General features: G+C 39.9%; 1 protein-coding gene across 3 annotated transcripts in view; it reads left to right on the forward strand.

Moving 5' to 3' along the window:
• The window catches only part of MYH15 (myosin heavy chain 15), a 305993-nt gene that overhangs the window by 44858 nt on the left and 245607 nt on the right, over positions 1 to 15528 (forward strand). For all 3 annotated transcript variants that reach the window (XM_078389856.1, XM_078389854.1, XM_078389855.1), the window contains 7 exons: positions 915 to 1085; positions 2284 to 2463; positions 3427 to 3559; positions 9564 to 9628; positions 11219 to 11306; positions 11466 to 11583; positions 12899 to 13022. In XM_078389856.1, the coding sequence (XP_078245982.1) occupies positions 915 to 1085; positions 2284 to 2463; positions 3427 to 3559; positions 9564 to 9628; positions 11219 to 11306; positions 11466 to 11583; positions 12899 to 13022 (879 nt within the window). The remainder of the gene's footprint in view (positions 1 to 914; positions 1086 to 2283; positions 2464 to 3426; positions 3560 to 9563; positions 9629 to 11218; positions 11307 to 11465; positions 11584 to 12898; positions 13023 to 15528) is intronic.

Consider the following 15528-nt stretch of genomic DNA (forward strand, 5'->3'; position numbering starts at 1 on the left):
CTCCCCCAAAGAGAATGGTAAACCACTTCTGAATAGTTGTTGTGGGTTTTTCAGGCTCTTTGGCCGTGTTCTGAAGGTTGTTCTTCCTAACGTTTTGCCAGTCTCTGTGGCTGGCATCTTCAGATGCCAGCCACAGAGACTGGCAAAACGTTAGGAAGAACAACCTTCAGAACACGGCCAAAGAGCCCGAAAAACCCACAACAACCATTAGATCCCGGCCGTGAAAGCCTTCGCGAATATATCACTTCTGAATATTCTCTACCTGAAAAACCCTGAAAAGGGTTACCATAAGTCAGGATTGATTTGATGGCACATTTTTATCCATAAAAGTAACAGTTACAGGTTTTAATCCCCTATATTTGTTAAAAGATAGAATTGGCTGAAAGGGTCAATGTGTCAATATTATTTCCTCATGGGGAAACAATTATTCTTATCTACTCCCAGAATTTCAGCATATCTCTGCATGACTCCAACTGCTCACTTGAACTTCAACTTCTGGATGTCTCCAGCTGGAGAGCTGAAAGTATTTACATTATGACATGTGCCTTTCACAATGAAAATACATATATCTCAATCTCCAAAAAGTTAATTTGGCTCAAATTCTAAGTTACACATACTGTAGTAATTGGGTTTTTTTTGGGGGGGGGGGAGGAATCAGCATGAATAGCTGTGTTTGAGTCAAGATTTCAGGAAGTGTGCTTAAATAATTGTCCTTGGTGTGCTTTCTAATTAATTCAACAATCCTTAGTTCTCCCAAATGCGGATGTTGCACACTAATGTTCTGCATATTAAAATAGAAGTGGTTTCTAAAGGAATTCAATCCATATACTTGTAAACCATGTGTATGTACATATATGTCTCAGCTCCTCTGATCCTATGCAAATTGAATGTTATGATGTTCTCCCGCCTTACAGTATAACAGCTTTGAGCAACTTTGCATCAATTACACAAATGAGAAACTGCAGCAATTTTTTAATCACCACATGTTTGTCTTGGAGCAAGAAGAGTACAAAAAAGAAGGCATTGAATGGGTGTTCATTGACTTTGGACTGGATCTGCAGGCTTGCATTGATCTAATTGAAAAGGTATGGATAGTTTCATTGAAGCCATCAAAGGTTCACCATAAAGCCAGTGTTTTATAGTGATTAGAGTATCAAACTAGGCCTGGTGATGAAATCTTGACTAAATAATGAAAAACCAAATTCTCATTAGACATTAAATGAAGTACATGATCCATATAAATAGCCCATTGTTCCTCCCATGTTTTGGTTCCTTCTGAGATATGACTTGGTGCTCAGATTCACAAATTAAGCACAAGCTTGCCTCGCAATGATCAACAGAAGAAACACACTAGTATACAAGATATGGAGGTGAGCAGAGGCACATGTTGCGACAAATTACTTTGAAGAAGCACCAGTTCTAAATCATGGTAAGAGTATTGTCTACTTTGACTCTAAGATCAGTGTAGTTAGCTCTGAACACAGTTTACCATACAAAATTTTGTGAGGATAAAACGAGGGAGGAGAATCATGTTTGCCATCCTGACTAACTTCAAGGAATACTTTAAAAAAACCCTGTGTTATTATTTCTACTTCTTCAAAGCCCCTCATTAGTATTATTAATTCCTCCTCCTCCTCTTTCTGCTACAATTAAACTATTGTAATGTACCTAACAGTATTTGTTCACTGATTTTTTTTACTGATGATATATCTAGTCCAACCACATTCAAAACCATTCCCTTTCTCAAGTCAGTGGCCATTAGAAATCAATCTCCTTGATTAGCTTTTTCCTGTATGTGTATAAAAGGCCTGTGCAGTCTCTGACCCAGCAAGCCAAAGAGAGCCCAAGAGCACACACAATGACCTCAATATATGCCCTGTTTTTGCTGCCTGCTTTGGACTATTAAAGAGAGTTGGTGGTGGACAATTATCTGGCAGACTGTGATTATAGCTGGTGGAATGTGTTCCGCTTTCTGGGTCACATGGTGTAAAGACCTGAGTTATAATGCAGTGTTGTGTCAGTTTCTGGCTGATTTATTGAGAAAAATGTCAGCTCGGAAAAGCATTTTGAAAACCAAAGCATCAATATTATGTCAGTGATCAGTATAAAATATAACACTTTTGCTTTGTGTAACCAAATTTAATAGCAGGCTGAAAGAGTAATATGTTAACAGCTATGGCAAACAAATTCTCCATATGTGGCACTGCTGCATGTGAATGCTAACCCAAATGGTATTCTTGGCAAATGAAATCCTGAAGTTTACCTTCGTGTTTTTATGAACAGCCCTTGGGCATCCTGTCTATCCTTGAAGAGGAATGCATGTTCCCGAAGGCAACAGACATGACTTTCAAAGCCAAACTCTATGACAACCATCTTGGCAAATCACCTAATCTTCAGAAACCCAGGCCTGACAAAAAAAGGAAATATGAAGCACATTTTGAACTCCTGCATTATGCTGGAGTGGTAAGTTTTGTGCATTTCCAGATGGGGGGTGGCATAAAAAGTTTTTCTTTCATGGCATTAGACATAGGAATGAAATCTCAAGAGAAGGAGATTCTATCAAATAATGGAGAACAGTGATTGCAGAGATGAGAAAAGAAGGGCTGGGGGTAACATTTCCTTGAGGTGAAGATTAATAGATTTTCTGCATGTGGGAGAGGTGAGGTAAATATAATCCTCTGCCCTAAATGCATATGCCTTGGAGTGGAGCAGCTATGAATCAGAACCATGGCTTCAACACATTATAATTTCTGCCTGTCTTTACATTTATGTTTTCTTCAAAATTATGATAGCACAGAAAGGAAGGACCATAGCTGAATGGCAAAGCATTCCCACATTTAATTTGCTATATTTCCGGGTGATACTAACAAAAAAGAATCCTGTTTTAAACTCTGGAGAGTGTCTGTTTGCCAGCAAAGGTAATAATGAATTACCATCTCTTCTCATACTGATAATGAAGACAGACAGGAGGATGAATGAGCTACTAATTCTTTCTGAGTTTGGTGACGGGATGTCAAGTACCTGAATATAATCAGAATCCCATTGGTGTTTCCCATGAGATTTGCATAATTTGCTACCATTAACGGCAGCTAGTTGATGAAGTGCTTGAGTGCTCTGGGTCATGTGCCTAGTCCTGTGCCTGACTGCACAGCCCTTGCACCTCATCAATTAGCTGCCATCACTCTCAGCAAGTTCTGCAAATCTTAGACAAACACCAATAGGATTCTGACTATTATGTAATAGACTAAGGGGGCTGGACCATCAAAATGATCTAGTGGATGAAATCTGTCATAGGTCAAACTGAAATCTGAAATCCTTGTACAGGAAAAGAACAGCTATTTGTTAGCCCTAATTGTTGGCCTTTCCATGTGCCTTCTTTTCTCCTCTCCATTCCATTCCTTCTCTGTCTTCTGCCTGTCTGCCTAGGTACCATATAATATTGTTGGCTGGCTTGAGAAAAACAAAGATCCACTCAATGAAACTGTGGTTGGCATTTTTCAAAAATCTTCCAACAAACTTTTGGCAAGCCTGTTTGAAAATTATGTCAGTGCTGACAGCGGTAAGTGGAATGACCTCGCTACTTTAATTCCTAGATCAACGCTGAAAAAAGATGTTGAGTAAATATACCAACTCCCAATATTGCAAAGTCTTGCTGTCTCTGGTGTAATTTGCCTCATCACATCTCTGTGGGAGACAGAGAATGTCAATTCCATTGATTCAATTCAGTCTTCCTGCTGGCTCAGAATAGGTGGAAATCACCTGCAGCCATTCGCATTATGCACTGTGTTTTAGAGATGCATCTGTAAAATGTTGGTGCTTTTAATAGTCTGTCATGTGATTCACATGGGGAAATGGCTGAATGCCATTGAAGTGAAATGCAGTATGAACTGGCTCTCAGTAGACATGGGTGGAATTGCATTATTTGTTGCATTATTTGAAGTGTTTAGAAATAAGGAGACACACCCATATTTAAAATTGAGAAAAAGGGAAACACAGTTCTCCAATTAAAAAATATTGTGTACTTGCAACTGAAGAACAGAGTGGTTCTCAATTCCAAATCTTTTGATTTTTAAGGCTACACAGAAAACTTCTGCAATGCTGAAATAAGTCATAAATAGTCATTTATATCATTGTGCTTTATAGATGTTGCAATTTGCAATCTATAAACTGATATTAAATAAATAGCACTGTGATGCATTACAGAGATTCAGCTATTATATCGTGAAGACACAATTGTCTACACCATATGTATTCTTAATTTCATTTGATTAGCTATAGTTGTCATGGATGATGAAAGGGTATGAAGAAGAGGTAGCCAAAGTGCAAGGTCCATAATGCAGACTGGAGAAGGATGTGAGACAAAAGAATGAAAACCTGCCACTTCTTCAGTTTGATGGTAACTAAGAATTACTAGGTCATTTCCAGGAATTTTCTTCTGGCATAAAACATTATTCCTTTAACTCACCCCTGTAGCTTCTCCCCCATGTCAGCTAACAGGTGACTGCCTAGCTGTTATCACATCAGAGCAGCATGTAATGCACTATTCACTCCCCCTTTACCTAGACTTTTACAATTAGGTTACAAAGTGTATAAGGAAGGCATTAGCTCAGCATAACAGTAGATGATAAGGGCAGATGGCTGGCTGGATAGCCCAGTGGTTTAGGTATCTGGCTGCAGAGTCAGAGGTTGAAAGTTCCATTCGTCAGTGTGTCTCCTGGGAGAAGAGCCAGCCTGCAGTCACAGGGTGCCAGAAGAAGGAAACAGTAAATCACTTCTGAGTACTCTCTAGCTACAACAACAACAACAACAACTGTTACTGTTACTGTTGTTGTTGTTGTTGTTATTGTTATTGTTATTGTTATTATTCATCGTCATTTAGTCGTTTAGTCGTGTCCGACTCTTCGTGACCCCATGGACCAGAGCACGCCAGGCCCTCCTATCTTCCACTGCCCCCCGGAGTTCTGTCAATTTCATGTTGGTTGCTTCGCAGACACTGTCCAGCCATCTCATCCTCTGTCGTCCCCTTCTCCTCTTGCTTTCATTCTTTCCTAACATCAAGGTCTTTTCCAGGGAGTCTTCTCTTCTCATGAGATAGCCAAAGTACTGGAGCCTCAGCTTCAGGATCTGTCCTTCCAGTGAGCACTCAGGGTTGATTTCCTTTAGAATTGATAGGTTTGTCCTCCTTGCAGTCCAGGGGACTCTCAATAGCCTCCTCCAGCACCACAGTTCAAAGGCATTAATTCTTCGGCAGTCTGCTTTCTTTATGGTCCAGCTCTCACTTCCATACATCACTACAGGAAAAACCATAGCTTTGACTATTCGGACTTTTGTTGGCAAGGTGATGTCTCTGCTTTTTAAGATGCTGTCAAGGTTTGTCATCGCTTTCCTCCCCAGAAGCAGGCGTCTTTTAATTTTGTGGCTGCTGTCTCCATCTGCAGTGATCATGGAGCCCAAGAAAGTAAAATCTGTCACTGCCTCCATATCTTCCCCTTCTATTTCCCAGGAGGTGATGGGACCAGTGGCCATTATCTTAGTTTTTTTGATGTTGAGTTTCAGGCCGTTTTTTGCACTCTCCTCTCTCACCCTCATTACAAGGTTCTTTAATTCCTCCTCACTTTCTGCCATCAGAGTGGTATCATCTGCATATCTGAGATTGTTGATATTTCTTCCGGCAATCTTAATTCCGGTTTGGGATTCCTCCAGTTCAGCCTTCCGCATGATGTATTCTGCATATAAGTTAAATAAGCCGGGGGACAATATACAGCCTTGTCGTACTCCTTTCCCAATTTTGAACCAGTCATTTGTTCCATATCCAGTTCTCACTGTTGCTTCCTGTCCCACATATAGGTTTCTCAGGAGATAGACAAGGTGGTCAGGCACTCCCATTTCTTTAAGAACTTGCCATAGTTTGCTGTGGTCAAAGGCTTTTGCATAGTCAATGAAGCAGAAGTAGATATTTTTCTGGAACTCTCTCTAATCCAGCGCATGTTAGCAATTTGGTCTCGAGTTCCTCTGCACCTTCGGAATCCATCTTCTACTTCTGGGAGTTCTCAGTCCACATACTGCTGAAGCCTACCTTGTAGGATTTTGAGCATAACCTTGCTAGCGTGTGAAATGAGTGCAATTGTGCGGTAGTTGGAGCATTCTTTGGCACTGCCTTTCTTTAGGATTGGGATGTAGAATGATCTTTTCCAATCCTCTGGCCACTGTTGAGTTTTCCAAACTTGCTGGCATATTGAATGTAGCACCTTAACAGCATCACCTTTTAAGATTTTAAATAGTTCAACTGGAATGTCATCACCTCCACTGGCCTTATTGTTAGCCAGGTTTTCTAAGGCCCACTTGACTTCACTCTCCAGGATGTCTGGCTCAAGGTCAGCAACTACATTGTCTGGGTTGTCCGGGATATCCAACTCTTTCTGATTTATTATTATTATTATTATTATTATTATTATTATTATTATTATTATTATTATTATTATTATTATTATTATTATTATTATTATTATTATTATTATTATTATTATTATTATTATTATTATTATTATTATTATTATTATTATTATTATTATTATTATTATTATTATTATTATTATTATTATTATCATTATTATCATTATTATCATTATTATTATTATTCCAAAAGATCTCCTGTGTGGAGAATTAGTACAGGGAAAGCGTCCCAGAGGGGATGCAATACAAGGATATCTGCAAGCAGGATTTGAAGGCCTTAGAAATGAACCTCAACAGATGGGAAACCTTGACATCTGAGTGTTCAGCCTGGAGGCAGGCGGTGCAGCATGGCCTCTCCTAATTTGAGGAGACACTTGTCCAGCAGGATGAGGCAAAGAGGCAGTCCAGAAACCAGCAAAATCAGGGAGGTGGACGGGGAACAGATTGTATTTGTCTTCTGTGTGGAAGGGATGGTCACTCTCAAATTGGCCTTCTCAGCCACACTAGATGCTGTTCCAAGTCTTCTATTCAGAGCACGTTACCATAGTCTCTCAAGACTGAAGGATGCCTAATCTTTTCTTCTTCTTCTTCTTCTTTCTTCTTCTTCTTCTTCTTCTTCTTCTTCTTCTTCTTCTTCTTCTTCTTCTTCTTCTTCTTCTTCTTCTTCTTCTTCTTCTTCTTCTTCTTCTTCTTCTTCTTCTTCTCCTTCTCCTTCTCCTCCTTCTTCTCCTTCTCCTTCTCCTTCTCCTCCTCCTCCTCCTCCTCCTCCTCCTTCTAAATACCAGGTACACTCTATCAAATTATTAAAACATTGACTGATATTATACAACAGATACGAGTTTTAACCTAAAACCTAAGTATCCATTAAATATTGGTGCAGTGTGTATGCTGTTCCGTATATTGCCGGGTTTTTAAAGCTCTGATGGTGTGATTTCTGAGATCTGCAACTGCTTGTAATACTGTGTGAAATTTCTTGACATTGTTCCCAAAGCCTTAATGGTTACAGGGATCAATGACGTGCGTTTCATTCACAAGTGAAATGTTGTTGCTGTTGGATGACTGGTATGCAGAAAAGGTTTTAGGTACAATCCTAGTTATCTCTAGATAGAACTGGGGACAACTCCAGCCCCAAACCCCGGGGGATATCTGCCAATGAATATAATCTTTCTCTTTCTGTAGCGGCCTTCCTATATTCCTAGATATGACGTGATTTAAACAGTTTTATTTTTTGATTAATAAGGGTATTATTAACTGATATAAAAGTATTCTTCTTGAGAGAAAAAAATATTCTTCAGTTTATTCTCTGAAACATGATAACATAGTAATTCCCAGTGAATTAAAGTGTGGCAAAAGCATTGCTTTGATAAAAAAAATTATGAGGTGTTAGCTGACTAATAGTCACATTGCATCGTCTAATCACTTGATTAAAACCAGTAGCTAAACCTGCATCTTATAATATGGTTTGCTGTTGGAAGAAAAAAAATGGGGAAAAAGTATACCAAGCCCATCTAATCCTGTATTGTACTCCCCCTGTGTGAAAAACAGCTGTCTATGCTCTTGCAGTCCTTTTGATTGGCGATGCCAGAGAATGAAAATCTAAAATCTGACGAATACTGTATTGCAAGGAATAGACATAGCCAAAGAAGGCTAGGATGTCATTCATGTCACATCTAAAGAGCTGCTTGTTGGCCCTTCACCTATTGTATGAGAGACATCAGGGCTTAATGCTAAGACCACAGGAACATGGAAGAGCTCACCAGTTCATTGCCTGCAGCCCTCATTGCTGCTCCTTGCTGCATTGGTACATGTTTACTTGGCCCACTTACAGACCCCCTTGGCCTGAAACAAAGCATAAATGATTATGTAGAAGGTGTTCCTCACTGTCCTCATCTGTGCAAGCAGGTAAATCATGACAGGCAGGGAGGATATGAAATGGTAGTCCAATACAATCATTCTTACCCATGTGCAGAGCATATACCCTATATATGCTTCACTACGGTGGGGCAATCAGAGGTTTGCCCCAAGGCACAATGGCCTGGTCCAGCACAATAAGAAAAAGTGACAGAAGACGAAGCCTCCAGGGCAGACTGCTGGCACTGTAGCCAGTAGAGCAGGCTGTGGCAGGGGGTGGAGAGGAAGAGAGGAAATGTGGTACACAAAGCTTTGATAAGGCACCAGAAGGGAGGTCTGTCCAGGGCTCAGTTGACCAGGCCTCTGCCTTGGGCTTAGAACAGCATCAGTATGGGGTTTGGTTTACCTAGATTGTGAAGAGACCAGGCATCTCCCACTAGAGGGAAGGTCTGGCAAGGTGAACTATGTTTGTGAGCTGGACTACAGCAAATGAACTTATAAATATGTGTGGTACGCTAAATGTGTGTATATGTGTGTATTTTAAAGGCCCTTTTGGTTTTGGAGAAGGTAAGCCTGGCAATTCCACTGATCCTCTGTGGAGAAGCGGAGATGCTAGGACAATGGTCAATGTTATAACATGTACCTCTTGTTTTATTTTCACATAATGAATTACAAAGTTGATTTGGGTGTGCATTTTGTGTTGCTTCCCCTGGATGCCAAAATTGCTAGTTACAGCTCCTTATGAAGCTCATACGAAGAGGGAAACCTTTGAACTTCACTTCATCTGTCATGATTTCTATTGCCCTCCTATCCACAGAGGGCAACAAGGTTGAAGAGGAAGAGCTATGTGATCTGTAAGGTCTCCCAGTGTTTGTCGGAACCCTACAAAACCAGGGGCTCAACTCGTGTGTAAAGTCTCCATAGACAGACAGCAGAGGATCTCCTCTTCAGACTCATCACTCCAGGAGTAGGAGGGCAATGAAAATGAGGGCCAATGGTCCAAGCTAGAATGCTCCGTCTTTGCATGAGCTTTATAAAAACAATGGCAATGGACCCACAACAAACCTACATCACAACATTTTAGCAGATGAACCTATCATGGGGTCCAGGAAAAGCAACCAGATCCCTGATTGTTTCTTTATAGAACAGAATTTGTGAGTTACATTGGAAACTAGAAATTCAAGAACATCTTTATGCCAGAGCTGTAATCAGAATTTAAGACTGTTGTTCTATTTGTGTTTTTTTAAAACAACACATAGATCAAAGTGGAGAGAAGAAACGCAAAAAGGGTGCTTCCTTCCAAACGGTGTCATCAATGCATAAAGTAATTCTCATTCTTTTTTAAAGTATTGTGTGTCATTTGTCTTGTTCTTCTTTACTACCAAGCAGATGGTACGCGAAACACAGGGAACACAGAAGTTTAGAAAATGGGCCTCTTTACAAGACCTTAAACTTTAACTTCCTTAATCAACACATGTCTAAATTTATATATTTTTTTAGCTTTTTCTTCTTTTCATTCTCTCCGATTCACCCCTTGGGGCTAGATGTATGAACAAATAGCCTCGTGCCCAAATTCAACAAAGATGTAATTTAAAAAGCTGCCATGGTATCCTGGATCCAAAAACGCTGGGGCAGCTCCAAGAATCTCAGATGTACGGTGGCATATGTTTTTGAGCTTTTCAGCCCATTGCAGCTTATGCCACAATAAATCAGAACTACATCACCTGCCAAATTTAGGGCTGCCAAATCTCATGGTGCCAGCTGAAATCTCCTGGAATTGGTATGGTGCTTTGATTCCCCAGGCAAGAGCATAGCATCTATTGATGATCAATGCTGCAGAAGGAAAAAAATTAGTGTATAAGATGGCGTTAAAACCTGGACACCCATCTCCATCTGTTTTCAACTGGCACCAGATCTCTCTGGCTCAACATGCAGACATTTTTATGCATGCCGCACTTGCACAACAAATGCCAGCAGTGACAGGAAGAGACTGGGTAGAACGCTACTGGTTGCTTGTATTTGGGTCCATCATGCCATTTGGAGCAAGGCAAGAAGTGGAGAATCATTTTGCAAGCCTTTCTTTGCAACCCTAGAAATAATGGTGCATGGCCCGGGGAGAAAAAAGACCAACACTTAACCCAATAGGAATAGCCCAAATCCCAACAGCAGTGTAGGACCTGGAAAAATTCTTTGAGTTCTGTGTTCTGTAAGGAGGGGATTCAAGCCCTACCAGGAATGGTGGCAACCCATGCAGGTGCTGGGCACCTTCTGCTACCAGCCAGGTCTACCAAAAATGTCTCTCCCCTCCTCCGCTCTGGGTTGCCAATCATTAAAAACCTCCACGCTCCACACCATGCAGAGACATAGGAGTGGGTTTTCTCTATTACAGTGCCCAAAGTTTTGCAATGCGTTTGGAAGCCCATGTCGTGCCAACATTGCCCTTATATCAGTGTCACCTTAAAACCTGTTTACTCATCCAAGCATTTGGCGCCTACTAGAACCGTGGCTTGAGGGGTTTTTTTTTTAATTTCTGGGATTGCAGGTTTTTCTCTGTTTGTTCAACTGTTTGAAATTGTTTACACTGATATAAACTGATCTCACTTACAGTATTCTTTAAAAAATGTTAGAAGCTAATTGTAAATACATAAGTAAGCAACTGACTGCTCAATGTCATATCCAAACTGGCACAGCAACTGTGTTGCAAGTGTGATTTACTTCCATGTTACTAAGTGTGACAGTAGTGGAGAGCAGACAGAGAGCAGTAATCCTCATGTATTTGAATCCTTCCTTTATCCCATGGAGCTAAGTGGCAACTTCATCATAAAGTTGATGTTCTAGGAGGTCAATAGTCCAATATGGTCCATACAGCAGTTCCATGGTTTCACTTGTATTAACCTCCCTTTTCTCTTGGTAGGAAAATTTAAACAAACTGATGACTAACTTAAGATCTACATCTCCTCACTTTGTACGGTGCATTATCCCCAATGAAACAAAAACTCCAGGTAAAAAAGCAGTCTTTTTCATGGTGCACCTTCCTAGATCATATATTCAAATTATTCTCCTGTTGGAATAAAGTCACCCCCAGTGCATTTCCCAATCTCTCTATCCCCACTCGTGTGTGTGTGTGTGTGTGTGTGTGTGTTTTGTTTTTTTCTTTGCAGGTATGATGGATCCATTCCTTGTCCTTCATCAGCTTCGCTGTAATGGTGTCTTGGAAGGAATTCGTATTTGTCGCAAGGGTTTTCCAAACAGAGTCATCTACGCTGACTTCAAGCAAAGGTAGTATAAATAACAATGGCCACGTTGTTGTTGCTTCTGTAAAATCATTATTAATTCTTAACACAGTAAGCACTGCTCCTTATTTATTCCATGTTTTATTCATATTTAGAGAAGGCCTCAAGGACATGAAGTATATACTTTTGTTCTCTCTTTTTTAGTAACAGTAAGAAAAAAAATGAAAATCACCTGTAGGAGGTTTGGGACACAGTTCAAAAACCTCTTTTAAAATGTGATTAGAGCCTGGAAAATACTCTTCAAAAGTAATTAGTTACGGTTAAGCTGCTTTCTAAGGCCACTAAAGTGAAATAATTCTCATTAGCACTATATTAAAAAAATACTCACAACACCTTGTTTTCCTGTTTCTCTAAAATATCTCATTCCTTTTTAGTTATTTTAAAATGAACTAACTGAACCATACAAGACAGTCTGATATCCTGTTGCTTAACATAGTAAGTCACAACTAGAACAGATGTATTTGATTCAGTGGGACTTAGCAAATCTCCACTGATTCCATGGGCTTACTCTGCTTGTAACTTGCTGTGCTAAGCAACAGGAGTTCAGCCACTGATCTGTGATAAAAAAAAAAACACCCTCTCACCTATCTCACCACAACACCCACAGCAAGGAATGGGCTGGAGAACAAGACACAGCACAGACCAGCACTTGAACCTTGTGAAATTGTCTCCCTCATTTAGTAAGACCCCATTTCCATGCCTGTGAAACATTACAGCTACACTAGCAAAATAATCCTCTCTTAAGTCGCAATGATCTGGTAATAGGAATTATACCTTGATATTGGGGAAAAATGTTACAAATAACTAGTTATTGGTAGCTAAGGTGAAGAACAAAGTAGACAAAGCCAAAATAGAGTGGGTGAGAGAAGGTATATTCCTTGCTAGTTTGGACATTTTCCCACCAAACATAAAAAAGCATAGCTGATTTCTATGCTTGTCTACTTAGGACTAAATTGTAGCTTCCCCACTTGTAAAGCACAGCTCAGCCTTTTCCCTGTAAAGCAATATTCCTCCAAGGTATAGTTCATTTCCATGAAGGATATTTAAAGTCAAATTATCTACAAACCCCTTCCCCCTTCATTCACTGACTAGTAATAATAACAGAATTAATTTGCAGATAGGTAGAGAACTCCATCAGCTAAAAACTCCCCATCCCTCGTCATGATGCTATGACACTAGTGGGATATACAGTACTGTATGGACAATTAATATGCTATAAAGCAGAGTTCCTGTGAATAAGATATCATTTAACTTGCTTCAGAATTTTATTAATTTATATGTCCTTTATCTGCTCATATCAGGTACCGCATTCTGAACCCTTCTGCAATTCCAGAAGACAAGTTTGTGGACAGCAGAAAAGCTGCTGAGAAATTACTTGGCTCTTTAGATATCGATCATAATCAGTACCGCTTTGGACACACAAAGGTAATACAGTTTGTTTCAATATTGTTCTGAGCTTAGGGGGTCATCAGGGAGTATTGGAGGCTGTAGTGCTCAAGAAACTAAATAGGCATGGGCCTGATCAACAGCAGGATGGAGGATTACTCCATGTAAGCTGTTTTGACCTTCCAAAGAACCAAAAGAAAGTAGGGAAGTCACGGAGTGAAAGAAAACTTTGGCCGCTATCCTATTTGTTGAGGAATAGGCAGCATTGAATTCAATGAGATTTACTTTCTTATGGACATGTGGGGAGTTGCACTGATCCATAATAAATCATCTCATCTTAGCTTAAGTCCCGTTGTGTTCGATAGTGCTTACTCCCTGGCAGAATTCCATAGGATTTTTGCCTTAAATTACAAATAAGTCCCATTGCACTCACTGGGACTTATTCCAAGATAAGGAGTGTGGGGTTGCTTGCACCTTAATGTCCATGAATTTGCATGTAACTAAAAAGCAGTAATAATAATAGGAAACATGCATGCTGAGATGAAGCATGCACATGCCACAGCAGGCATCGTTGGAAGGCATTCCCTGTCAGTTGCCAATCTCTCTTTTAAGATACAGTAGCAATTATTCCTTACAGTTTGTAAAAGTGTTGGATTAAAAATTGTGTAACATCTGCACTATTAACTGAGTACCATCATAGCTGATCAGAGGACGGAGTCTTATTGGTATTTGCATGCGAGTCTCATATGGTTAATTGACAAGGCGCTGTAGGATGTCTTGGTTGTATGCTGGATTGCACAACTGAGGTCACATGAAGGAAATGTTCTGTATCTATCCCCCAGTTAGTTTGTTGCTTTTTTCCCCCTGCTCCCACAACACACAGTCAAGATTGAGACATTTTCCTGGCCAGCAGTGTAACTGTGGAAAATTTCCCCATCACCAGGAGAGTTGTGTTATTTTGTACCTTTGTTGTGCCGATGCATTCCCTACTGGGATTGCCTGTGTGCATGACCTGTCCCACTTCTTTTCAGAATCAAAGCCAGGAAGGTGGTTGCCATTATTGCAGTGTGCATATTAATTTTTTTTCATGCCCAATAAATTGGTCAAAGTATGCCACCGGGGTGTGTGTGCCACCATACCATTACTGGCAAATAATAATTTTTTTTTTATTTCTATGGGAAGATACATTGAACTGTTGGTATGGTAATGTTATGGGGGGTGGAGTTGCCAGTACTGCCATGCAGATATCCCATACCCATTGTGTGCAGTGCACTTCTGCAGGAGCAGCTAGTGCAATAGAGGACACTTTCCTAAACAGAAACCCTTTCCTATCAACTTTCCTCTAATTTTCTGTAATATCTAGTAAGGGTTCAACTTAAGTTCTTTCATCTCATATAAAAATCCTTGCAGCCTGTGAGGAGTCAGAACGTTCTTCCTAGTAGTTCCCTGCCTTTAACCCATGTGGATATTTAAAGTAGGGCAAGTGTTGTAATATTCATGCACATTCAGGATGACATTTCCATTTGTCTGTTAAAGCAGAAACATTCACAGCCGAAGCATTTACTAAAAGGAGTGGGTTGAGCTAGGGAGATCAGTTGATTTGGTTCATGATTGTGGGAACCTTTGAAGCCCAGGCCTCTTTGCTAGCATTGCACAAACCTTCTGTTTTCGTTGTTCTTTCCCCAGAGCTCAGAAAAGTTACTTTTTAAGATTGCAACTCCCAGAGTCTACACTAGACAACAGTTGTAATGGCTGGGTGATTTTAGGAGATGTTCTCCAAAACATATCTTTTCTCAGTTCTGTACTCTTCTCAGTTCCCACCCTCAATTACTGCCTGGGATAGCTTGCCTGTCATTAATGTTAGAGGATAAAACTTTATTTTTATTGATTATCTTGCTGTTGATCTCACCTAAAGATAATAATAAATAATAATCTTAGAACTGCAGGGCTGGAAGGCACCCTATGGCACAGTGGGGATTTGAACTTCCAACAAACCACTGAGCTATCCAGCAGTTGTCTAATGACTTATTGCAATTAGTCTGCAGAGTAGTCGTGCTCTTACAAGGAATTCTAATTGGACTAGAAGTTCCATTTTTACAGCCCTAACCAGAAATGCCTTTTTAATGGACTTTACATTGTTCAGGAAACCTATGTGGGGGAAAAATAGCTTTATAGTCCTTGAAGTTAATAGTCTTCATAAAAACTGGCATAATTACCTTTACAACCCTTAAGGTTAAATAGCCAGGCAAAAAGCAAGCCATAGTGCTGGATATTTAGATGAAATTAGAAAAAGAAAAGGGAGTAGCTTCCACGTAAGCTCAATAATCTGCCAACTGGAGGTATGTAATTTATATGTCTGATAGTACCTGTAATGTTTTAAAATGGGCACTTCTCATGACTATTAGGTTGATTTAGAAGGGAATTGATGAATAATGTAGGAGATTAGAATAGCAATTTTTAATGAATTCAAAACCAGGCAAAGAGAAAAATAGATACAGCTAACAAGGTTTAAAATGCTGAGATCCATTTCTATCCTTCTTTGGTT

This window comes from Pogona vitticeps, chromosome 3 (genome assembly GCF_051106095.1).
Source record: "Pogona vitticeps strain Pit_001003342236 chromosome 3, PviZW2.1, whole genome shotgun sequence".
NCBI lineage: Eukaryota > Metazoa > Chordata > Lepidosauria > Squamata > Agamidae > Pogona > Pogona vitticeps.